This window comes from Triturus cristatus, chromosome 8 (genome assembly GCF_964204655.1).
Source record: "Triturus cristatus chromosome 8, aTriCri1.1, whole genome shotgun sequence".
NCBI classification, from domain to species: Eukaryota; Metazoa; Chordata; class Amphibia; order Caudata; family Salamandridae; genus Triturus; species Triturus cristatus.
The window spans coordinates 931,711,884-931,739,868 of NC_140591.1; the positions used below are offsets into that span (position 1 = coordinate 931,711,884).

The 27,985-nt window shown below is 40.7% G+C and overlaps 1 protein-coding gene across 14 annotated transcripts in view; it reads left to right on the forward strand.

Moving 5' to 3' along the window:
• DMD (dystrophin) overlaps positions 1–27,985 on the forward strand; it is a 7,596,173-nt gene that overhangs the window by 4,451,945 nt on the left and 3,116,243 nt on the right. For all 14 annotated transcript variants that reach the window (XM_085622447.1, XM_085622454.1, XM_085622449.1 and 11 more), the window contains one exon: positions 15,305–15,480. In XM_085622447.1, coding sequence (XP_085478573.1) covers positions 15,305–15,480 — 176 coding nt within the window. The remainder of the gene's footprint in view (positions 1–15,304; positions 15,481–27,985) is intronic.

Below are 27,985 nucleotides of genomic sequence, written 5' to 3' on the forward strand. Positions count from 1 at the left end.
GGCATTTGGTTTACAGGCTGTGGCACACTCAGTGCACTTTACTAGGAACTTACCAGTATATCAAATATGCAAATCAAGGAAACACCAATCCATAAACACAATTTACACAGAGAGCACATGCACTTTAGCACTGATCAGCAGTGTGAATTTTACAGAGTCGCAACATTTTCTGTATTTCCATAATTGCAGAGGACAAGTTGGGAACAATGTAAAAAGGGGGTGAATATTTGCATTTCAGGATTGCGATTTTCAGATGAAGATCAGGAATTTTGCAAACATTTTGTATACAAGTGAAATTTGTGTTGAGGTACACAAGGAGAAGATAAGAATCTAGTAATTTGCAATCAAAATTTTCTCAAATTACCCATGCAACATGATTATGGAGAAACACCTGAGCAATATACACACTCTACTACAAAATCCTTACCTATTACTGACACCAACTAACACTGATAAGAGAAAACTAAGTGAGTGTATAAGCACAGAAGGTGGAGCTCACTCCATGAACTACAGATCCACCAATAAAACAGGAGCTCCCTGAAGCTACGCTCACTTAATAAAAACTTTACAGGCCCCTTGCTCATGAAAAAAACACATATAAGGATCATGAATGAGACCTTGATAAATGTTCTACATTATTATATCACTTATCATTATCCCTCTCTCTTTTTTCTGAGTGCCTGTCATTTTACTGAATATACACTTGGACATCAAATGACACTAAATAAGTGTGGGAGTGTCATAAACGTGTTTGGCAGGCTTCACAGCAGAAGCTCTAAAAACTTGGCAGCTGTAACATAAATTTTATAGTTATAGACAAAGAATGGATGGCAACCATAAATCCTTTGTAGGACTTCACAGTGCTGAATTGCATATTTCTTGCAAACATAATGGCTTAGAATGTATCCTGCAGCACATTGATCGCAGGAGGATATATTTTCCTGGGAAAATGATTATCTACTTTACCTAATACATAGGGCCAGATTTAGAGTTTGGCGGAGTGGTACACAGCCACAAACATGACGGATATCTTGTCTGCCTTATTTCAAGTCTGTTATTCAATAATCAGGGCCACTGAAATTATGCAGCAGGGAGGGGAGTAAATTATGCGACTAGACAAGGCAAATTATGCGGCATAATGGGGCACATTTAGCAATAGTATTACTTCATTATTTCACAATTTGTAAACTTAGTAACACTGTCTGGGCATTTGTTGAGTTTCATTAGTACCAGTTTAATACCCAAATATAGCAATAAACAACAGAAAGGTGACCAGTCATAAGTCTATTGTATGGTTAATAAATACCTTTACAAACAGTAAAAAGCATGGTAATGTGCAACATTCACATACAACCATGTGGTAAAAACATTGCTAGGTACCAATGGAGAAAATTCAGATAAGTCTTGCTTTCCAAGTAGGTGGAAAACATAGAGCACATAGCAAGATGAAGCTTTGTGGATAGGTTCAAGCAGTAGCCCTGTGGCACAAAACACAGACCCAGTGCTGAATAGGTGGACAGATTGAAAAGTGGTCTTGTTAAAAATGATTAATACCAGCAGACAATGCATAAAATAAGACCAGCTTTATGCAAAAGTGTTTCAAACAGTGTGCACATTTCGCAAAGCAAAGGCCCAACAGTTGGCTAAATAGGAATAGGTAGGAAAAGTTCCCTTGCTCCAAGACTGGACTGGTGCAGCCCAGACAGTACATTTTGGAGCAGATCAATGCAAGGAGTACCAGCAGACAGTGCATAAGAGGAAGCAAACTTTGAGCAAAGGTGTTACAAGCAGTGTATGAATTTAACAGAGCATGGGCCTGGGTATAGAATTGTTGACTGGAATGGAAAGCAAAAGTTCTCTTATTCGAAGGATGGCCTAGTGCAGTCCGGATAGTGCATTTTAAAGCAGATCAGTGCAAGTAGGGGAGATAAATATTCTAAAAAATATGGGTGGTGGCCATCCTAAGAGAGTCGAGCAGCAGCTTGGGTTATTGTGAAACTCTTATGGGCAATGATGTGCATACAGTGCAGAACAGTGTGCATGAAAACTGGAAGTTGTGACTTGACCCACCCCTTGTGCAAACCGCTGTGAGATGAGCCACTGACCAGTCCAGCTTTGCAAAAGGCCATCCACCATGCACCACCACTTGTTGCTGCATGTTTAGTAACCTTTGAACCATTTGGGCTAAAAGCAATTTATTTTGGTGAAAATCTGCAGATTATGCGCCGTTGATGGATATTGTGGATAATCTTTAATTCGGTGTTAATCGCAGATGCCGCACATTTGCTTAATTCCAGTGGCCCTGATAATAATACACTTGTAAGAAGGAGGACGGGATATTCGTCCATTCTGTGATGGATTAACAGTCTGCCAAACTGTAAATTAGGCCCTGTGTACCTAATGCAAACAATCCTTCGATTCTCCCCTATTTTTATTCCTTGTCTTTTTCTTCCTATGTCTTCTCAATTGTTCTTTTTTTATTTCACAGTTTTCAATCTCTGTATCTTTATTTTGCTTTAGTTATTCGTCTGCCTTATTGTCTTTCTGTTTAGCTATCGACTGTTCCCCCTTCTCTCTAATCAGTAGTCCTTTGAAATCTTTTTTGTCAGTCTTACCTTCAAATGAAATCAATTTGTTTTTATATAGACCTCGACAGAGATCCACAATATAAAAAATACCTTACATACATAAAATATTGTTAGTCAAAGTTTAAACATTTCTAAAACAGCGGTAAAAAAGTTAAAAATTTAAATACTTTATAGCATACAAATTCTTCCAGGGGGGGCTCTTATTAACTCAAACAGACATATGGTTCTAGAGATATTATACTTAGTATAGATAGATTTTATAACATGGCTGCATGCTTCAACCAGAAGTTTGTTGGGACAAACAAATAATACATGTGCCAAGTCTTGGGTTCCTCCACTACAAGGATCACAGAGGCCAGATTTATCAAAGGAGCCACCATAGTTTTTAGTTAGGTCTTTTAGTGGTAGTGTCCTCATTATTAACATCAAAAAGCAGTGCCTGACCTTATGATCTATTGAAAAACTCAAATATGTGGGACTGACTTTATATTCCACTGGTGCTAAAAAGGGCTTGTAATGAGATAACTGTAGGCAATGAAGCTTATCTACATCAAAGCCTAATACGGGCTGGATTTTTTCAGGAAGAACTTAAAAAGTGCTGGAGACCAGGAATGGAGGATTTTTATAGAACATTGGAGAAACTCCAGATCAGTCGCTAAGTTCTCTTTAAAGGTATTTTTCCTGAATCAGCCCTAAAAGTTGACTGATGTACGAGCTCTCAAAGTGAGCCTGCGGGTGCATGCAATAGGTTATAGGCCCATCTGATAAGATTTGCCAAGGCTTTTGTGTAAGCGCTAACTACCTCTAGTTCGAGCCGTAGTACTTGTACAGGTGTGGCTTGACTTGTAGAAGTGATCGAATGCAGGAGTTTCCATTCTTTTTAATTTCAAACCCCCCATTTCTTTGTAGGAATGTACTTTAGTCCATAAATTAGTATAGGGGTGATCTTTGTGTGATAAAACCTTTTTATTGCACTATAGTAGGTTACCTCTTTTAATTCACCTCATTGGAAATGCAAAGCAGTTCCAAGAGTCTAAGAGAATACTCTTCCTAGATATGTATAAGTAGATATTACTTCAACTGGTATTCCTCCTAATTTCCAGGTGAAGCAATTAACATTTTTCCTTCCCCTAAACGTTAATATTTTTGTTTTTGAAATATTTATTTTAAAAAATGTATTGCTGTATAATTGAAAAGTGCTTCAATGTTGCTCTGGAGGCCAATTGAGGTGAGGTCAAAAATGGCCACGTTGTCAGCGTACATTAAAAGATGGATTTTTTGAGTTGCTATTTATGGTGGGAAAGTATTTACTTTCTGGAAGCAGTCCAGTAGGACACTTACGAATAGTGAGAATAGAATGGGAGTGAGGAGACATCCGTGCTTGAGACCATACTGTGTGGGAATCTCCTGAGTGAGTCATTTGTCCCCTCCCTTCTGAAATGTACACCATGTAGATGTGTGGAGGGCTATTATTAGCCTTGATAAGGTTGCCGGGATACCCAATTTCATTAATTTTCTCCACAGGGAGGGTCTATCCACCCTACCAAAAGCAGTAGAAAAATAATTAACTAAGTTATAAACTACCTCAGAGTTATTGGTTACATATTTGTCAATTATCGTTTGTAGGGTTGCAATATTGTCAGTCACTGAATGGTTTTGTTGAAAGCCTGCTTGGACCATAGGAATTGCCTCCTGGATGTGGCCCAGTGATTAGGATGGTCCAATACAGAGGCTGCAAAGATCTTCCCTGTGGCATTCAGAAGGGATATTTGACCATAATTGCTTGGAGAAAGGCGGGAACCTTTTTTCAAGAGAGGGACCACTATGCTTCCCAGCCAAGAACTTTGGATATGGCCAGTTTGATAGTAGTACGTAAAGAGGGAGGTCAGAAATGTACTCCATCCATCAATATTTTCTTTTAGAACCTTTAGGAGATCCTATCTTGTCACATTGCTGCTGTAGCTCTCGATTTCCTTATTTAGAAGGCAATTTGCTTTTCTGTAGGCGGTATTATCTACTAGTCGAACTCGCTGCAAGGATTAACCATATAGAGGTGTGCTTTGCTGGAGAACGTTTAGTTAGTTCCAAACAATTTGGTAAGATAATCTACCCATTTCTTTTGTGGAACTGGTGTCACTGTTGGTGGTATTTTATTTCCACTAGCTTTTGCAATTATATCACAGAAGGCCTTAATATTTTTCTGCCGCACTACTTCTTCAAGTTCCACCTAGATCCTATTCATTTTTGCTCTGTTATTATGGAGCCTTTTCCATTTTTTCTTTAAGATGGAAATTTCAGACTTCGTAGTTTGTGAGGTTTTAATAAATTGGAGTCTGATTAATTTATTTAACTTACTAGAGGGAGAGTTCACTAGATAGTGTTTCTTCCTAGGAGGTCTTTTTTGGTGAGGTAAGACTTCCTCTACAGGGTATTGAATAGTGCTAATAGAGTACTTTCAAAGTGGAGAACTGGATTAATTTGGTTGCACAGTTGGACCTCTATTATTCTATTAATTTCATTATTGATTAACCTCAGATTCTCACTGTTCCAGAGTATTCAAAGTTGCTTTTGTTGGATTGATTCCTCTCCCTTCCCGTATGACAGAGACCATGAAAATACTGGCTGTAAAATAAGATCTATTTCAGGGCAAAGTATTGCATGAGCACGGCTTTGGATGAATTGTGTAGATAAACAGCGGAACTTGTTGTGTAAATTATACTGCTGATACCATAGTCCAATAAGGATAACCCAGTTGGACCTTTCTGTGTATAAGACCCTGGCACACCCCCTTCCGTTCTCCCATTCAAGATTATTCCATTGATTTGTTCCAATAGCATTTTCCCTCTCTTATCAGCCCTAATAGGAATTGAAAGACAGAAGCTGGAATGTAGCAAGATTCCTCAAGCTCAGAATTCCTTCCTGAATGTGCTAAGGAGGGTATTGGAGATTTTTGCATTGAAATAGCCCATTAACAGTGCTTGTACATTGTTGCTAGAGCCTACTGTAGTTTTGATTTGGTCAAATATATTTGCAAGCACTAAATTATTTTCAGGACTGGGGGGATATTATAATTAAACAAAAATAGTGGTTTAATGTAAGCATTATTGTCCAAGTAATTTAGCTTGAGGCACTGCACATTAGGGTCAGTGAGATGGATTATTTCAAAATCCCACCACAGCTCTTCTGATGGTCAGATCTCCCTTTGCATGCCCTCATCTTGACCTTATGGCTGGGATATTAAAAACAAAATAGTTTTCCAGTTCAAAATTGTCCACAATTCATTTTTCCTGGAGGCATACTATTGAGGGATGATTATGCAAGAGACAGGATAGTTTTTTAGCGGCTAGTCCCGCTATCTTCAATGAAATTATGATTGGGCTATTGCTAAAAAAGAAGCTTGGCTATCTTATGTTTATTTCTGTTCAGATTGCTTGGAAGCCACAACCATACATTATCCTTTTGGGTGTTCATTTTATCATTTTCATTATGGTTCCATATTCGTCTGTCTTCATCCTCTAGGCTTATTGTTAGTTTTTACGGCATTCCTGAATTACGCTCTTTTTGGGGAAATATTGTTTTGGGTGCTTGATGAGTGACCTTGAGTTTACCCATATATGATCTGAATAAGACTATCGAGGGTGTGTTTCTCACACCTCTTACATCAAATCCATTTTTATGCAAACTTTCACTTTCCTTAAGGATTATGCCTGGAATCACACTGGACCAGAATTCTACTTGAGCAGAGGTTGTATCGGGATTGGCAGGAAATGAAACCAACTTTATTTCTGAAGATGTAAGTGACTGTAATGAAGGTAGACTATGTAGTAGCTTCAAAATCTTCTGGGGGTTCAAAGGTTCTTGAGTTGTAACAAACAGGTCAATTATCTTGAGTGTGCTAAACTAGTTTTGAGGCTCATCCTGATCAATCACCTCTATGTTTGTGTTTTCTTCCCTTGGGGGCTGGGGTGAACGATGGCAGCTCTTAACTGAGTTAGTGTTTTTAAATTCTAATGCCAGTGGATTTAATTCCAGTTGACGATCTTGGTTGGAGAATAGGAATCTTCAGACTCGACAATGAGTATTCACTAAGATAGATGATTATTTAGCTGCCTTCATCTCTTCTTCTTCTGGTTCAATTATAACAGAATGGTCGAGTTCTGCAAAATCTTAATTTGCAAGATTGTTTCTTTTCAATTCTTCAAATACCTCTGGTCTTTCTCTTAGTATTCTTTGGTTTCATAGCTGCAGAGGAGCTCTTTAATGGATTTATCTTTTGTTTTGGCTCTTCATCCTGTCCCTTCATTATGATGGATCCATTTTAGTGAGATCTAGTTGCGAAGACTTCTTTTTAAAATTAAAAATCTAATGGCTGGATAAGGTTGTTTCAACTGATTTTTGGGTTGCTGTTGTTGGTTGCTCTTCTTTTGCTATTGTTTCCTTGAATAATTTCCACAGTACACTGTCACTGCCTTTCCCTTTTTCTTTCTCTTATTATCCCTTCCAAAGGGATTTTTGACTTGAGTATCTACTGATGTAATTCTGTTCGGGATTTCTATTTTCTTGAAGCCTTTAATTTGTTGTTTGTCTGGTGCCTCCCTTATTCCAGACTTAGTCCGGGGACTTCCGCCTGGAGGATTCATTTGGAAGTCTACTAGATACTGTAATACTGTCGGTTGCATTTCCAAAAGAGGGTCTATGTTTGTTGCAGATTTTTCAAGCAATGAAAGAATTCTAGTATCTTTTGGAGGAAAAATAATGCGTCAGATAAACTTTCTTGCTTGTTATTGGAATGAACAGGGGACAGCAGTGGAAAATCTGGTGAGCGGGATACATTTTCTTCTGTATTAGATAGATTACTTGGGGTACTATTGAACTATTCCAACGTCTCTTTAGATGACATAACTTCACTAGTTTGCAGAAACTGGCTCACGTTTATATTGGTGTAACGCCCTGAACGTCTCAGGATCGTTTAACAGACACGATAATGAGGACGCAACCACTTGTGAAGGGTTAGTTATTTTAATGAAGGCAAAACTAATACAAAGAATAAACAAAAGTTATAGTCACTGGAATCCTCCAGGCTAAGTACGTTACCAGCCCACAGCACAGATGGTCCTAACCGTCCTCTGCATATACGCCGATCCCGGCGTATGCCAACAGAGGGCAGAAATGAAATGGCCGACAATGCCAATCGGTAGGCTGTGAGGGGCACGAAGAGTGTTGGGGAGAATCGAGGAGTCAGGGAAACACCCAGCCGGGGTCTCTACCTGAAGGGAGCAGCCGCTCAACCTCTTCCTCAGACTGCACCGGGACGCGGAGTCACCTCCTGGTGATGCGTCACCGATACCCCACTCAAAAGCAAGAAGACTGAACCGAGAGCAGCCGCTCGATCGATCCTGTGGACTTCCGAGTCTGTAACGCGGCAAACACCTCCTGGTGTGCGTTACAGCTGGCAGTCCCTGTATCTCTGGTCGGGCTGGGAGTTACGACTCTAACCAGCAAAAGCGCCACTGCGCCTTGACTCAGCCGAGTCAAAAAGCGAAGCTCAAAGGTTGACCAGTAGAGCTTCCGGGTCCTTCACAGGTGACGATGGGGCAAGACACGGCCCAGGGAGTAACGACTCGACCTACCTCCGTTCTTGCCTTACTGGAGCACCACTCCGGAACACTGCTCTTCATGAAGCAGGTACGTCGGTGTAAACACAATATCCGACAGCGTTGTACCTCCCGGTTCCTCCCTTTATAGGGCGTGTTTTCCTTGAGTTATGTAACAGCTCTCCTGTTTACATAAGGGCGTGTTTTCCTTGAGTTATGTAACAGCTCTCCTGTTTACATAAGGGCGTGTTTTCCTTGAGTTATGTAACAGTTCTCCTGTTTACATAACCTCTCAACCGCTAAGCATCCTGGGAGATGTAGTCCGTTTTCGCTGGTTACCGTTTTCCTCCCCTCGCATGACAGGAATTCTTGACAATTGGGTAGTGTCAAGTCAAGGTTGAGATTTCAATTTACCAGGATCTGTGAGATCTGTTGGGCTAAATCTTTCGTAGTTGGGTTGAATAGCTGGTAATTCCCTTTTTTGATTTCCATCTGCATCTCTTGGTTTGAGGTATCATTATCGCTTCATTCTTTGCTTCATTTTGTTTCCCTTTTCTTCTACCTTTATTCCATTTGTATTTGTAACTACCGCAGTGTGGGGGGGGGGGGGCAGAAAAAATTCATTGATTATCCTGAAAGATCCTATATAAGCCAATCTCAAATTGCTCTTCCTCAGAGATTGTGCTGTTCCTAACCTCTTAATGAATATTGTGTGGCAACTTAGATTTTTTTAAATGCCATTACAAATAGACATAGATACCTATACTTTTCCCCCTGTCAAAGTTATTCGGAGTGGTCCCAATATAGCAAACTTTCCACCTCACCGCTTCGCAGGTGGGTATCTCTCTCAATAACGGACTGATGGATGTTGCTTCCTGAGCTCACAGCTCCTACATCTCTGCATCTCTCTCCAGTGCTTCAGCGTGCAAGTATTTGTACAGGGTCCGATGATTCAGGGCCTCACCCGAGGCCTCACCTTGTAGTCCCTGACAGTACTTAGGTTTTGGGGTCGAGAGTGTAGGGATTAGCCTCATTTTAGAAGGACCGCTTCAGTGAACATATGGACCCTCACCCAGCACTACTTAAGAGTTAACCCCTCCCCTTTAGTGCTTGCTATTTAAAATAAATAATCCTTGCAGCTCTCTCGGTCGGAGGAACCCCTGGGTTATTCAGGCCACAGAAGGCAAGGAGTAGGGTGCAGGAGGTGAAGTGGATGGCAGGAGACAACAGTCATTAATCAATATAGCCGGATGCAAGAGGTCAAAGGAAGATGAAATGTTACACCTCCATCTCTAACTGTTTCAATCAGTGTTCACACGCCAGCCTGTGGGGACTCCTCTGCCCCCCTCAACCTCCAGTCCTTCCGGTGCAGCTGAAGACCTTCTGTGCATGAATGAGGCTGGGCGGCAACAAGGCAGTGAATGCAATTTCGACCACTGAGAAATGGCAGGCGGCTGCGTGGGTTAACCAAGAGCAGCTGAGGGCGGACGTAGAAAGCTGCTAGATTCCCGTATTCTCCTCCGGAGCACCGAGGACCACTGCACCACAGCTGTAGCTATAGCTTTACTGCTCTACGCTCTCTCAGCTCCTCCTCGGCTTCCTCCTCTTCCTGGCATAGCTCCAAATTACAAATGCTAGGAAATCCACTTGGCACTGACCAAGTTATGGCAGATGCTACACTCCTGTCAACCTCCAAATAGGTTCTTTAATGTTCCAGTATTTCGTTTTTGTGCAAATTGCAGGACCAAGTAGTATAAAACTGGGAGTGGCCGAAATATGACAGAGATTTTGCTAGCTGGCAGCTGGGCAAGCTATGGGCCAAATGTCAATCATAAAACTCTAGGAGTTTTGGAGCTCACCTGTTAAGTTTTAAACATTAGCACCAGCTGAGGCCTGGAGGTGGGTTTGCTAGATCCTCTGTGGACAAACTTCACCATCCTAATGCCAGCCGCCTCTGGCTGCACAAAAAGGACTAGTGGCCTTTTGCCAGCCCCCAAGCTCACCGCCTGCAAAAGTGCTGCTGCCACCTGTGTGTGCACCGCCACCAGCCGCTTCCAACTGACTCTCCCAGTGCTCCCATGCTCCCCCGTACTCCTCTGCACTCCTTCGTGCCCCTCCGACAAAGCTGGGGCGCTTCCCAGTGTGAGCGAGACTAACGGGTGAGGGGGTGTCGGGATGCCGAGAACAAGAGGACTGCGGGAGCTAAGGCATGGACGCCCCCTCTGACAATGGTCAGAGCAAGCCTCCAAGCACTTCAGCGCGTGCTCAATTCACCCGCTCTGTCAGCCACCGTGACTCGCACGCCTCTCTCACCCCTTATTGCTCCTCCTTCCTTCCTGAAGACAGTAAATCAGATTAGCATTGTTTGATGTTGCAAAGAGTCCACTTTAAAACCTTAGTTAATAAACCCACCACTACAGCTGTGACACCCGACTTATGGCAGCATGAGGTAGCATTCGTTTACCTTCAAACTCACCACTACATCTAGTATTAACACCTGCCACAATTTAATTGCTACAGTTTTTTGGAGTCCACTAAGAAACAAGTGATAAAATTATACAAGTGATTGAAAAGCACTATTTCGCCTACGCATGAATTGAACCATCTTCAGGGCTGTTACTAATTGCACAGAGACTTTCCTCTTTAAACTGACTGAAATGTCTCTACCACAGACAACATAAATATCAGTTATAAGAACATGTTTTTTAAATTTCCATGGCAAACCAGAACTCACCCTACTCACTACCTACACCCCTGGACTCTCACACCACCTCCATACAAAACCTACACAATCACATACATCCCATATCAACTATTCACAACTTACACCACCTCATACCTTATTTTCACCACCACCTGCATTCCATAGAAACTTCTACATACCGACAAATGATTCAATCTCTTCTTTGCTACTACAGACTGCTAGGTGCCTTAGTGCAACCAGGAACAGGCAGGCAACAGTACTTCATCAGGATTCATTCTGTTGCTGTAAGTGTGTGCTGCTTATTCTTCAGCATTCCGCTGGACACCCACTTACACCCAAGCAACGAAACACACCAGCACATACACCAAAACCTATATCTCCACCCAGCTTTAACTTGCATCACCACCTATTTTGGGCACCATCTCTACCCTTTAGAAACGTCACCTTGAACACCACCACCTATTCCACACATAAATACTAAACCACGACGAACACCCTCAACAGCCATCAACACTATGACATTCACTGTCTACAACCAGCACCTAAACCAACACCGACACCATATCCACACTCCTCAAATGCAGCTACTTTTCCAGATAAACTACCTACAATCCATACTACGCACAGTATCACATACACACTACATCATCTACACACTATAGGAGATTCCACATAATATCTATACTTAATACCACATACACACTGCACTGCACTTCCCAATATTCTCCCTATACTACTTTCACATTACATCCCCAAAACAACCTGCAACATTCTACCACACCTACACACTAATCCCTAAAGAACCACCTACACCCACTACTTTACATTGCCTAATCACTACACAACCTACACTACACATCCTCTATTAGTACTTTTTCAAATAGTGTGAATTTCACATAGTCTGTATTCCCTTAATTGCAGAGGACAAGTTTGGAAAAATGTAAAAAGGGGGTGAATATTTGCATATCTGTGAATGTGTGATTGAATGCAGTTGGCAGTTTTTCATTTGTCAGCATGGTAAAGTTTACACCATATTTTAATGAGCTTAGGGGATGACACCAAGGCACAAAAGATGAGGTATATATAGTGCAATCAGTCTTTTTTTCATGCAATGCAATCCTTTATTTCTGTTAAATAAATCATAAAAGCTACAGTATTATTTTTTAAAACAACATAATAAAACATACAATTTTATTGTGCAACACGATTTTAAAGTAAACTTAGTTGTGAAGAGAATTTAGGTCCAGCAATACAATACTCATCATGCATTTTCGTTACTCTCCTTTTGAGAACCATAATATTATAAAAGGATAAAAGAGATTCAGTTACAACACCCCAACAATTAATATGATTTATAAACAAGGTAAGTCAATGCCTAGTTAAAAAAGAATACATGAAAGTGCTATTTTTAGAGAGCATTTGACGTAATATACCATATTGCTGACAGGTATCTAGCACTTGAAAACAGCACACAGTCTCTGGTACTGGTTTTACCTATTCTAAGAGCTGTGTCGATCCCTAATCCCAAGAAGTTTACATAGGGGAGTAATCTATTGTGAACGTTGTATAGCATATGCCTTACAAAAGAATAGCACGTGTTCGATATTCTCTGGGACTGAACAACCCATCAGGTACAGGTTTGTTATGTCTCCCTTTTTCGACCAGGAGTTGGTAAGGAAGCACGAGGTAGTGTACCCAATCTGGATTTAACATAAAGTGCTTGTGTGGCAGGTTGGGTAACCATATTCAAGTATTGCTCATATTCAGGTGCACATTTAAACATCAGGAAATAATCTGCCAGGGTTCCAGGAGAAGTTGCAGAGCGTTTTACGCCTAATACATAATTCCAGTATGACGTTTTCAGCTTCTCCCTAGCACCTTTGGATAGTACAAAAGACTGTAGCCAGTGTTTTTGCTGATTCGTTTTGTTGGCCTCAGGACTCTGAGCACTTTACTTCTTCTAACAAGTAGGCTGCAGGCTGCAACTGAGGGTAATAATGGATATTACTCTGCATGCAAATATGGGGCTTTCCCCCAAGTGAGGGTCTATAATGAGATAATAATAATAATAATAGTAATAATAATAATAATAATAATATTGAGAAAATAATAATATGATAAAGATAACAATAATAAAATAATAATAATGATAATGAGAGAGAGAGAGAGACAGGCAGCTGTTGTCATCCTACAGGGAAGGGGCAATAAGGCTATATGGAGACCCCACTCAAAAATTGAGGGCGCTTCAGGAAAAGCAGCTGTCTATTACCTGAAAGTGGGAAACAACTGCTCCACTCACCTGTGAGGTTCCCTTAACCTCTTCAGAAGCAGTTGTTGGTTCACAGAGGGCAGTCTCAGCTCCTCTCTTCAATTTTGCTGAGAGTGAAGCCCAATCAGCCAAAAGGTAGAACATGGTTTGCTTATTTTATTCTACCTTTTGGCTGTCTGGCCTTTTCTCTCAGCAAAAGCAAGGGCGGCAGCCCAGCCAGTCACATGTGAACTAGCAGCTTTCAGGAGAGAGACAGTTCCTGCTCCCTCAGCACTCACACAGATTTAGTAAAGCTGGGAGCTTGCCGCACAGAGCTCCCTTTTCAGGCCTGTAATAATTGTCATAGTCTGTGAAGGGTGCATCCTGATTGTCTGGCCCAACGCGCAATCCAGGATGCAAATAAAAGCAGGTCATCTGAAGATGTGGTGGACCAGTCTTCATATTTCATAACACCAAAATTTGGTGCTGAATTTTACACGTCCATAGTGAGACTGCTGCTCTTGATGCCTGAGCATAACAGTGGATATTGTACGGTTTTGCTAATTATTGAAAGCCCATAAATTCCATTGGGCATTTGAATAAGTAACTCGTGCTGTCTATAGCTTCAGTGGCGCGCTGCCTCTTCCTCTTCCATATCGTTTCACAGCTGGTCAAAAGCCTAAGTACAGCAAGTCAACTCCATTCAGCCTCAGTCTTTAAAGTTCTTCTGTTGATCTGAGTCAACTCTTACCATATTATCCGTCTTCAGTTGGCCCTCAGAAAAGTTATTTTGTTATATATTGTCTGTCATTACCGAATCATCCGATTAAGAGTTCTACCCTCCTGAACTGCACCCATAGGTCTACTTACACTCATTATACCACACTTCAGATGGATGATCAGGGGTGGCTCCTCCATTTGAGTGGAGGAGCATTGCCCCAGAAGCCCCATACCTGCCAAATAAAATTGTAATAAAGTAGATTTATTACCATTTTATTTTTCAGCAACCTGTCCGAAACTTAGTGTCAGGACAGGGTGGGGCTAGCGCTGCCAAGTGGCAGCAGCTGGGAGCTGTGCACTTTAAAATGCACATATCTCTGTGGCAGACCGTCTTGGGACGGCCAGCCAGACATGCACATTTAAAAGTTCTCTAACCTCGCTGTCTTAGACAGCTGGGTTAGAGAAAGCACAGGCCTCCAGTGCCCCTAGGAGCGCTGGAGCCTGCTCTAGCCAATCCTGGTGCTGCTTTCATGCTGCGAGTGCAGCATCAGGTTTTGGTAGTGCGGTTTCCTGCATCTGGAGTTTCCTGGAAGACACCTGAGGGAGGAGGACGTTGCACTGCGTAGGTAAGTGAATTTTTTGAGGGGCCCCATCTCCCCGCGCCCACCACCCTCAGTACAAGCCAGCCACCACTGTGGAAGATCAAGAACCTTCACCTTCCTGGACTTCATAAAACATGGTGGATGTGATGCCCCCATCAGCATTTTGAGTTAACCTTTGATTGTTTTAAGCATTTTTCTAAAAAATATATAAATAAACGCACAGAAGAGATGGTTCTAGTAGTTGTTTCAGCCACACACAAATTGATGTGCTCACACCTTATGCTCTAAGTTCTAAGCCAATGAAGCCTAGCAGAGATAAGACATGTTTGTGATCAAACATGCGGCCGAATTAGAGTGTGCGGGCATCCGAGATTTGGATTAACTGACCAGTAGGAAAATAGAATTTGAACCAACTAAACTGTGTAAAAAAATTACATTTTTAACTGTGCCAAAGAGGTAAAAAAACGGCACCATCAACAAGTAAGTATTGTCCACCCTAGTGCAAAGCTATGTAATTGGAACATTGGTCTTTTTTTGACACATTTGTGATAATTCTTAGTATGTATGGAATCATAATCAGACTGGAATTTGCTTTTTCAACTAATGTTACATTTGAACTCCGTATCTATCGCCTTGGTGTCCAACATGAACACATATAAACATACACACGGCGCATTTACCTTTCTGATGTTCGATTTCAAGTAAGGTTATTTTTTTTCAAAGTGGAGAAAGCAGTTTGTGCTGTCATTTGCTGTCATCTGCACTCGCAAGTAATGCTAACTCTTTTGATCTTTCCCTCGGCCGAAGGAAATGGCTTCTGATTTGTCGGTGTTCTTGATTTCACGCAGGAGCTGCAGGATGGCATCGGACGGCAGCAAGCTGTTGTCAGGGCGCTGAATGTGACGGGCGAGGAGATCACCGAGCAGTGCTCGGCATCAGATGCCAGGTCCATACAGGAGAAGCTGGGCGACGTGAATTTAAGGTGGCAGGAGGTTTGCAGACAAGTGACCGAGCGCAAGAAAAGGTAAGGTTACTTGCAAAGCTGGCATTTCTGAACTTTGATGTTTTTTGGTCTTTCGAAGCCTTCCTCTAGTCTACAGTGAACTTTTCTTTGCTGCAGCAACATCTCTGTAGCCACACCTCTCAAAAGAATTCCAGGGCACATTACAGCCATTTCCTGCCTGCGAATCTGATAGGGCGGGATTCTTGCCTACCTGATTATCTCCAAGAATCCTCTCAGATCACCATGATCTTTTTATCTGCTAAATAGTGTAGAGGGGAGAAAATTCCAATCTCAATACATAATTAACCAAATTAAATTTCCGTTCCAAAGGACCACTGACTCCGAATCTACATTTTTATTACAACCAGGAATAAATGCACATACAAGCACCTCAATACAAGGTGAAGAAAATAAAGGGGCACTAACACAAAGGAAATTCTACGCAAGAGTCTCATACGACTCAGAATAAAAAGGATAATCAATTCTAAAAGCATCAATAAAACAATGGTTAGTCCAATCTCTATATCTGAAACCATTAGCCTAAAAGAAAAACAGTTAGTCTTTCCCTACTCTATCTCTAAGGTGACATCCCTACTTAGCATTTCCCTTCCCAGGCAAGAGAATAAAGGTGTCAGAAGTGAAGACTTCCTAAGAAGTACATTCACTTAGTCAGAGCTCGTTCTAAGATGCTCCTTCTAGCTTCCCATCTAAACCTCAACTGCTCAACCCACGGGGCACTGTCCCTAATACAAAATCCCAAAAACGTAGAACACGCCCTTCGGCACACCTCTTCAGCCAGGTCTTCTTCCAGTACTTTTCCAGTGAAACTTGTACTCCATCCAACGACGGTTAGCTTGACCTTGGATCCCAGGCACCTTCTCCGCTGACAGTATCATCCGTAAATTCCAATGTACTCCCCTGTTTGCTTCTCGTACCAGCCTAACTCCTAAAACAAAGACCTAGTCTCACTAACGAGCTAAATGTCCTTGAACCTGCAACAGAAACATGGGAACGAAAAACTTTTCTCTTCTCTAAGACTTTCCTTTCCCCCGAAACCCAAAGTCTTTACCAAGGGAAATCATTTTCGGCCTACAACGTTTAGCTAACATAAGAAAATGAACAGGCCTTTCTCTTTACGTATATGCGATCAGGCCTTTACACTGTTAAACACTCCTAAATCACACTCTAAGCATTAATTTCATCACTCTTATACACGTGAATAAGCAAACTGCGTGGAACTTTAACATGGCGCACGTTTAAACTAACACATTGCATTACGTGAAAATCAAACATTATGCATTTACTAAAATACATTCACAATGATCTGCAGCATTACTTGCCATGAAAAGCATGGTTACATTTCTAATCACTCCTATGTTAAACAATTCTAGTGATACATTCCTATGTCACACTTAAACTACATCGATTAATATGTGGGTGCTGACTAACAGTGAACATGATGCACCCCTACAAATTTCAGAATAACGTGACGCTCTATCAAATCTATTTGATTATAATGCGACACCTGACCTAAAGCATAATTTTGCCATTTGGTATTGTTCTGTTTGAAACAATGAACCACATTCTGGACTTGTTAAGGGAGGTGAAGAAGCGTTGGACTTACCCAGTTGTCTTTGACCAGCTTGAGATGCAAGCAGGTCTATAAGCAGATATGTCTATCACCTTGTACCATGCACCACGGATATAGTGCGTTCTTCGTAAGGCTTTCATGACCAAATAGAACGTGTCACACAATCAAAGAAATATGTAAAAACTCTCACTTTCTACATCAGAATGTCGTTATATATATATATATATATATGTGTGTGTGTGTGTATATATATATATATTCACTGAAAAAACCATAGGTTTCACACATGTTATAGTTAGCTGGACATTTTACTGATAAAAAAACCAATGAAATTCCCCCGTTATAGTTAGTGCAGGCAACTATAACTCACGCGACCGCAATCCTCTGCTGATGCTAATACTGTATTTAGACACTTATTTGCCCATGTCTTCTTCCATTAAATTTTACCTATACATATATTACAATTTTTTTTCATAAAGACACATATGTCATCAGCAGAGGATTGAGGTCGCGTGAGTTATAGTTGCCTGCACTAACTATAACGGGGGAATTTCATTGGTTTTTTTATCAGTAAAATGTCCAGCTAACTATAACATGTGTGAAACCTATGGTTTTTTCAGTGAATTTGCAAGGTTTTTTAAATGCTAATTCCTAACTATAACGTGTGTGAAACCTATGGTTTTTTCAGTGAATTTGTACGGTTTTTTAAAGGCTAAGTTACTTTACGCCATTCGTGGCGTGCGCGCCCACTTAACGCAGTTTTTTTCAGTGAATTTGTACGGTTTTTTAAATGCTAAGTTACTTTACGCCATTCGTGGCGTGCGTGCCCACTTAACGCAGTTCGTTCCGTGCGCGCACGGTGCGCTTCGCGCACCGTGCGCGCACAGTGAGCACGCGGTGCGCTTCGCGCACCGCACGCCCACTTTACGCAGTTAGTGCCGTGCACGCACGGTGGGCACGCGGTGCGCTACGCGCACCGCGTGCCCACGTTACGCTGGATGGGCCATGTACGCACGATGCGCTTCGCGCACCGTGCGCACATGGAGGACATATTATGCGCTTCGTTGTGAAAGGTGATGTTGGATTATTTATGAACGAAAAATAAGCCATGCTCAAATGTTGCACTTCGGGCACCATTTGCACACGGGGTGTGGAGAGTGTGGATATTTTTTTTACTTTATTTTTGTTTTACCGTACGCGTACGGTAAGCGTAAACGGCGATTTTTAAAAAAAAAATAAAATTGAATTTTTTGCCTTGGGGGTTCTTTGGGGACACCTTCATCAAGGCTAGGTGGTTGGGAGCAGTCTAAACAGCCCCTTTACATGTTTTTTGCCTTTGTATTTCCTCCCCCCCTCAGAGTGCGAGATAGAAAATGGCGGCCGCCGCTTCCTGGTTTCGACCGATTCGAATGTTTACTAAGATCTAGCAGCCAATCAGAATCGCGCTCGCGCACGCCACCGTACGCGTATGGTAAGCTTACCGTAAGCGCACGGTAAGCGCACCGTAAGCTGCCACAGATATATATATTGATTTAAAGGCCATTTTCTCAGGATCTACTGAACAGATTTACACCAAACCTACAAAAGGCACTTCCTTGACCTGTAGACTACATCTCTGCCAAATTTCAAGTAACTCTGTTCAGCCGTTCGGGCTATAGCTGTGTCTAAAGGTCCTATGGAAAAATGCATGGGAAAAACGCGTTTTGGGACCCCCCTTTTTTCTCAGCCCCCGCTTGACGAATCTCCCCGAGACTTTCAGGGTAGGAGCGGAGCATAGTGCCCCACCTATTTTGAAAGTTTCGCGAGGATTCGTCGACCGGCGCCAAAGTTATTCCAAATAGAATGTTGCGGATTTCCTATGGAAACGTGGTCCTAACTATAACTATCTACTGGTGACCGCCAGTAGATAATATATATATATATATATATATATATATATATACATATCTATGTGTATATATCTATATATATATGTCAAACAATGCCTCCTCGGTTTAAGGAGCACTCTAAAACAGACGTACTATCAGCTTCAAACAGCATTCTTTAATTCAGAGCATATTTACAAGCCTTACGCGTTTCGAAGTGAAAACTTCTTGATCACAGGCACAATATGAGGCTTTGCAGGATTCAAAGGCATTTGTCCCAGCATGCTTTTGTTTGTTCCAATTACCCTTCAGTGGGCCTCACAGGTGAGTAAAGTATCCTGTGCATGCTGGGATGTGTAGTACAAACTCCAGTGTCATCGAGAATGCCTTTTTAAATATTAGTTCCCTTAGTAGGTCCTGCGCTGCCACACACACTTAATAATTATTTTTCAACCCTCTGGTGGGCCTCTGCAAAGTTAAGAATGCCAAATGATTTCTGCCGGTCTGTTTTCCCATCGGACTCGAGACAGTTCTGTGTCCTGGGCCTCTCTGATTTACGAGTGGTGCATCCTCACGGATATATATAGTTTTTTTACATGTATTTTATTTTATAATAGCAATCAAGAAAAGAGTGTAACAAAAACCTCGTTGTCACAGAGCTCAAACCACCTGCGAGGCACACTACTCAATGATACAATATTTCACTACCAAATGTTAATATCAACCCACACTTGAATGTCAGTGATTACAACACATGGATTTCCTTTTTTCTTGGAATTAACCAGTTTCCTCCTGGCATGCTGATGTGTAACCTTCCTATGTACCTGGCCTTCAATCCATTATTCTTGTTCCCTGTCCCCAGATCCTTGTGTCTGCGAGTTCGACTGCTCCCCCTATGCCCCTACCGTCTGAAAGGTTCTTAGTGTGGATGCCCATGTGTACAGGTCTTCTGTTGCCCTCTCATCTCTGCGGGTCATTGTAATATATGTCTCTCTAGCAAGAGTCCCCTCAATTGTGTGTTTAACTCAGAGGTGTATTGTGGGGATCCTAAACCCATAATATACTTCTTTTAGAGGCACACATCAAATAAGATGCAGCAGTGCTAGATTAGCACTAGGCAGTCTATATCTGAGTTTTTAGCTTTCATCATGGGGTTTCTACTCTAACACTGTTTGGCCTTGCTAGATCCAGAGATCTTTTACCGTCAGCCCTCTGCCGATAAAGCTCCAGACATTTCAGTAATAATAATAGCATAGGCCTGCAAACCAGTATGGCCTAACACATTTATCTCACTTTCTATCCTCTGAGTTTTCATAGTAATGGATCTTCTCAGAACATCTATACCATGTCCTTCCTTTGAACAACAAATTAATCCTTTCTGAAGGATTGCTTGCATTTATGTTCTTTTCCACCAGCTAAATCCTCAGAAATGAAAATGTAGCCCCTGCTCTAACCAAAGTTTACATTTACAATCCTCATTATCACTTCCAGGCTTGACACTCTGGGATGAATTTAACTTCAAATTGAGAGCACAGCCCAATGACATTCAACTAAGAAACGCCACAAAACATAATTTACAGAGTCATCATTACTAGCCTAAGTCTGCAAAGGGAGATGCTAGCTAGGTCAAATTGTTTGGGGATTAGGCACCCTGAATTACCACCCTGACCAAAATCAGGCTTCCAACTGCAATTTACTCCAACTTGATTGAAGGATTCTGAGTAAAGCACTTCTATTTAGCAACTGATCAACAAAACCCCAGCTTGGTACTAAGCATACTACAGCAATAGACAAAGGTTAGTCAGAGACCACACGAATTGTATATTGACTGTAATTTCCTGTGATAGGTAGATGATGCCTATCCTTCCCTATGCCTCATTCAATGATAACTTTGTTGGTCTCACATTCCTGTCTACATTGTTAGCATCAAACATATTTGCTAAAATAACCTCAAAGAGTTTTATTTTTGAATTTCTGTAACATTTCTCTGCATGAAGGTTTACCAACTATAATCGATTGCTCAGAAGTTAGTGGAAGGGGAATATGTCATCATAGTACAAATTGGTTCATTACACGGTCCTGATATTTCAAACCAGCAGATCTAGGAATAAAACTGAGAGCAACACCATTAGGATATTGCAAGGAGAAAACACAAACGTGTTTAAAAAGTTGATTGGTAAACAAACCGGATCTTTGTGAAATTTGGTCAGCTAATTGCAACACTTGATAGTTTTGTGTTCTTAGAGATTTTCTACTGTCATCAACCTTTAGAAGACAGTGGCAGCACTTGAGCTTGAAGTAATCCAGACAAATGATGAACACAGGCTTGTTAAAATTATCAGGCTGTTCAGTCCAAGCATGGCACATTAGAAATCTTGTGTAAATCAAGGCATTTCAATAGAGTAATTAAATGCATTGAAAGAAAATACACAAATGCAAAGATATTGGAAAGGCAGAAATATGATAATCAACATTAAATTATTTACTTAAAATTAAACATTCCTAGACAGATTGACACAATACAGAAAATGATGAGAAATTGTCAAACATCTCAGTGAGGATGTACTGTACTCACTGAGCACAGCCAATTGTTGGAACATAGCCCCATGGTAAGTTCAACAAAAACACTACTTTAGCCAGCAAGCCACTGTCCCACTGACCAGCACAAAAGGAACTGCTAGTCTTGGTATCTGAGTAGGGCACACTTGAGAGAGACCCATCCTCAGTGAGACACCACCAGTTCTATGGGGATCTTTTCTGTTACTAGACATACCCTGGAGACACCAGAGAGTAGGCCAGTAAAACCAGAGGCAAGAAACCCTGTTAAGGGAGGTGCAGATATGGGAAAGACTGACATGTGGTTTGTAGATTTCTCCTGATATGATTCCGGTAGCCAAATGTAGTGGTCATTGGACACAGGCCGGGGTCAATGAGATTTCATTCAATGGTGAATGGTGCTTCTCCTACTGGTAATGTTCTGGCTTTATTTTTGGCATGAATGTTGTACTGTAAAATTTGGCATGCTTTTCTTCGTTGGAAGGTAAATTGTTTCAGACAGTTTGGAGTACTTTCTTTGTCTTGATTATTGCATGGGCACAAGATAATGGTAGCAATCTGTTGGGGTCAAGCCTCATGTCGACTTTTTTGGAGGATAAGCAAGAGGCCAATTTTCTCGAGTTGTCCGAGCAAACAGTTGATTGCATTCAAATTGATCTTAAAAGCTTCATGCACAGTACTAGAAGAATAGCCATACCAGGATTTGGCAACTAAAGGAAGAGACTCCTCAAGATGTCCCAAATCTCACACAAAGCAAACCAGTCTTTTACCTTTCTTTATGTTTTTTAACATTTAATTGAAAGAATGTAATCCTCCTATTGAATCTAGTTGCCTAGCAGTCACTACGGAGTCACCCTGCTGCTTCTGCTTGCCTGCACTTGGATGTGCTTCAATTATGGGTTTTGGCCCCATTGATTTCTTGGTCCTTAGGGACTGCTAGGCAATTAGATTCAATGTGAGTATTATATTCCTTCAATGAAATATTGTTTTACAGTATTTAGAGTGGTGAATGGGTCAAATATAAAGGTTTTCAATACTGAAAGATAAAATTACTTCATGTTCTTGTGAAGCATTGAGGTTGATATTTAAAAAAAATGATGGTTCTTTACTAAATGGATTGAAAATAGCCTGTGGCAAAGCTAGTAGAACTGGCCTTTATTAAAATAAATATATGCCAATATTGCTATAGATACAAATGGAGTATTGAGGTTATGGTAGGACTTAGGGTCTGCATACACCTTGGTGCTTCCATCATGCTTGTTTCTATGGTATGCAAAAAGGCAACCATTGCCAAAATAAATGGTAATTTATTAAGGTGAAACCTCAGTTTTAGGCTAAAGTTTGAAGACAATCGGAACTAAGTCAAAGTAAAAGTTATTCTAAGAGAAAAATATGATTAAACTGGTTCAAAGCAAAACCTGTCATTGAAGCATAATAGTTTCAAGCTGATGTCCCTGAAATATGTTGTTGGCCAGAATGCGTATATTTGTAGCTTACTCTATCAGCAAAGTATCATTGTTTGGGAGATGATTGCATGCCTGTTCAGAGAATCCCTTTTTAGAGGCCCACTGCAAAGAAAGGACTGCGACTCTTAAACAAAGGGGCATATGTACAAGGAGACTGCACCACTGGAACATCACTTTTTTGACATTCTGGTGGCACAGTGCCCTGCACCATATTTGCAAGGTAGCATTAAGCCACTTTGAATTGCTTAACTCCATTATGTAAATATGGTACCCTTTCACACTGGTATTTGTGTGAAAGGAGCGTGCAATTGCTGTGGCCGATCCACCTTCAACACCCATTGCTTTTTACGCTGCCCCAGGTTTACTAGGATGCGTAAATCTGAGACAGCACCAAAAACTAACACCATGCAAAAACAGGCATTAGTTTGGCGCCACAATGAGAAATACTTTTATTTCTCCTTGTTTTTGCATTTTGTAAGTCTGCTGCATTCTGCGGCACTTATAGAAAGAGCAAAACACCATTAATGATTGTTATTCTGCAGGAAGGTGTGCCTTCTTGCACAAAAACAATCATTAAATAATGGCGATTTACTACTTCTATGTGTGTTGCAGAATGTGTAAATGTACAAGGAAATGGTCCAGCGTGGTGCTGTGGCAAAGTTTGCTGCACTGCGTCATTTAAAAAAAAAAAGCAGGGATGCACCGTATTTACAAGAAAATATAGCTGCCTAGCGTCAACACAGACACCCTTGCGCCACAGTCAATGATGGCAATTTGTGGAAGTAGCAAATCACCATCATTTATTGCTCATGTGCAGGAAGGGACACCTTCCTGCACATAAACATCTCTGCAACGCAGCCATCCTTGCACTGTGGCGCAAGGGTGTCTATGATGGTGCTAGGCAGCTACATTTAATGCCAGCACAAGGGAAAGCACAAGGGTGCACCAAATTCTTGTAAATACGGCACATCCCTGCTTTTTTAAAATGATGCAGCGAGATGCAGCAAAATTTGCCACAGCACCACACCACTCCATTTCCTTGTACATATGACCCACAGAATGAGTGATTCTGTGCTCTTTTGCAGAGAATTCTATCTAAGAGGTCTCACTTCTCACCAATACTTCATATCTTGTTTCCTAAACTTACATGCATGAACCACAATCAATGTATATATGTTGTATGCACAATAATGACATGTAATGGCATGCACATTTTTGAAACCCAGGGTTGACAGTTAATAGGACACATGCCCTCTTGCACACTATATGAATTTGGAAATGTAAATCGATTCACTTGTATTCCACAATTTTCCCTACAGCTGTTTGCTTTTGCTGCCCACGTGTACCCTTTTACTTGTGGCAATTCCTAAGACTAATAACATAACAGATTTTATAGGTATGTTTATTATAGCTTAGAATCTCTCTGGTTAAATAGAACTAGCAAATAAAATACAACTGCACGGACACATGACTTACAATAATGAAATGGTGTAAAAATTCAGGGAACACAATGTTCGACCAGACTATTAGTTTAGTATAGGTGTGGACTGGAAATATCATAGGTTAATACCACAAACAATGATAATTAAATGTGGATAAATAGAGAGATTACAGAAAATATGGGAGAATGGAAACACATAGGGCAAGATGTGCAAAAAGATTTGAAAAATCATGTGGATTGCACTCTCAAAATCCATTTTTGTCATGCATAAAATCTATTTTGTAAGTCTGAAAAAGAAGTCTGACTCGTAAAGTTGGTTTTGACACTCTAACGACAATACTAACGACTTTCGATTCAGTAACGAATGTTTCAATGACAGGCATTCAAAGTTCTGGTAGCAAATTATTGAAAAGTTACAGACTCCTCAAAGGAGGAAGGAACTGATTTGCAAAGAGTATAAGGTATTGGAATTCACTCCCCTTTGAGAATCTGGGTGCACTTCTTGCTCTTCCTGAAGTTTTTCAAAATGGAAAAGTTTTTTTTTTTTTTTTTAACCGTGCCAGTTCTTTTTAGGATGATGGTCTGACAATCCTTGAAGGTCACCCTCCTTGTTCTTTCTTTCAGTCAATCACGGGGTGGGGGGAGGGGTGCAAATTGTACCCTGCCTAATGAACAATAATTAGCCAGGTCATTCTTTGACTCCTGTGTTTTGCTATTTTTTGAAGCGAATTATAGGTACATGGGTCTCGTAAGAAAATCCAATTTCTGTCACAAAAAGTTGGTGCTCAATTTTAAACCACTTTTTGCAAATGAAGGAATAGTACATCTGGCCGCTGATTCCTAAAAAGGGAACAATGAGGGGATGTTAACAATGGGGACATGGACATAGTGGCAATAGCAGGTTAGCGTGAGGTGAAAAAGAAGGAAGGGGGAAGCATTATCACAACTAATACAAACAGAAGCCTATAGCAAAAGAGATATTGTCATGTACCACTTGCAATCATCCCAGCAGCGCATCAACACAGATAAAAGGCAGTAAACAACTGACAAGGCAATTGATCAAAAATACCTGCACAACAGTAAGCTACTTCTTAAGGTCACTGTGGCAATATATTGTGGACAAATGTGTCAGGACACTACAACTTAAAGTGTTGCAGTAGTACCAGAGCCATAACTCATTTTGCATGACAGCAGTAACAAATTCACACATATCAATAAAGCATTTACTAACTCACCCAGCATTTTAATTACAGAAGCCTGATCAGTGATAAAACATAATAGTTGACATGCAAGTAAGGCAACTTTTTATTGTGTGATTTGTGAAAAGTGGTAACTATTAAGGTGACCTTATTTTCTGGCACTGCTGTCCTCCCAATGAACAAGGAATGGGCAATAACCACTATTTTTCAGAACACCTTATGGCAATCACACTCAGGGCTGGCTTTAGCTCTGCTGGCGATTGGTGTGACAATCTTTTTGTCGCACACCCAATGACATCCTTCTTCTTGGATTTCCTCACTACCACCTCCAACAGTGTTCCTCACCACTCCATGGCTCCTCTTTCACATGCATTGCATTTGTTTTACAGCGCTATCCATACCCGTGTCTTGTGTTAGAGCATTTTATGTCACACAAAATTAAACGGAGACAAAGATTCATACATGCGTAAATCAGTCTATATGAAATGTTACATAATACAATGAGGATTACACGGTGTCAGTATCACGTAATCCATTTTTTTTTTATCTCTTTATTGACAGTTTCATTTAATGCAAGCAGGGAACAGCAATTGTATAACTGATACAGAAAGGACACAAAACATAAAATATCTTAACATAAAATGTCAGATTATTAGCGAGATAAAGGACTTCCAGACACCTAATAAGTAAAAAAACATCTTAATGCGTAATCTCATCAATCCAATTCTCTAAAGGCGCCCACGTTTGTTCACCCATCATTCTCTTTTTCCTGCCTTTAGCCCTATATATGGCCCTTTCCAAATTATAATTGGCTAATAGGCGTGCTCTCCAAAAAGGAAAAGAAGGGGGGTCTTGGTTCACCCAAGCTTGAGTAATACATTCCCTCCAAGTTGCCATAGAAATAAAAAGAAAATTTGTCTGACCTTCAGATAGGTCAATGGACGATACGCCTATTACTACTAATTCTCCTGTCAAAACAATTGTCTGGCCTGTTAATATTTTAAGAAAAGTTTGAATTTCAGACAATACTAAAGACAATCGAGGGCATGCAAAAAACATGTGAATTGCATCTGCTGCGAAAAGTCCACATCTATTACATGAGGTACCTGCAGTAGTGCCCCATTTACTAATTTTAAAGAATGAATAATATAAATCAAATAGGGCCATATAATGTAGTGTATGGGCTCTCCCAGTAATTAATATACTATTAGCCATAGCTATAGATTCATAGATTTTAATATTGGTGGTGCCCAATTTTTCGTTCCATCGGTTTTGGTATAAAAGAATATCATCTGGAAGTGAGGCCAATAGTAAATTATAATACACACCAATCTTTTTTTTTGTAAAAAGACTATCAATAAGTGGGATCCGCTTTAAACGAGATCGGTCTTGCGGTCGGAAAGTATTGAAAAAACTATGTATCTGTACATATTTAAAATAATCATTACGAGTTAAGTTATATTTGCTCGCTAATAATGAAAAAGAAATTAGATGACCATCGTGCCAGAGATCACCTATGCAACTAATACCTAGATTACGCCACCGAGTCATAACTGAGTCCTGAAAGGTTGACGGGAAAATACTAGATGATTTAAATGGGGTATATAGCAAAATTTTATCTATACCCATTTGTCTTTTAATTACCCGCCAAGCGCCAAACGCAGCACTCAAGATCTTAAACTTGGTTTTTTAAAGTAGCTAGGCTCAATAATTCTCAAGAAGCTGCCTTGGCATTCTGTACCCATTGCGAATTCATAAATTGAAGGTGAATGACTAGATGAAATGCATGTTCTGGGCCCAACTATCAGAGGTGAAATGAACTGCAACACTGCAGCCAAATAATAGTAGAGAAAATGAGGGACTCCCCAACCACCTCTTAATTTAGGAAGGATCATTTTTTTGTATGACCTACGATGCCCCCTGTACCCCCAAAGAAATCTAGCAGACATTCTTTCCAGCTGTTGAAAAAGAGTCAAGGGAAACGCTAATGGGATTGCCCTAAACATATATAAAAATGTAGGTAAGATCATCATTTTTAAAACGTTACATCTGCCATATAAAGATAAGTGAAGATGATCGATGCGTTCTAGAGAAGTATTCACTTTTTTCAATACGGGCGTGAGATTAAGTTCTGGAATAACTGTAACAGGTGATGTAATTTTTATACCCAGGTAGGTGGCCACTGAAACTATATTTAAATGTGCTGGGGGATTCGAACCAACAAATAAAATTTGTGTTTTTTGCATATTTAGACGATAGCCAGAAAAATTACCAAATTGGGATGCTAGATCTTGAATTATTGGTATTGCCCCCTTAATATCTGTAGTCAGAACTACTATGTCGTCTGCATAAGCTAAAGCTCTAAATGTAGTAGCAGCCACTTGAACTGGTTTTATATCATCAGTATT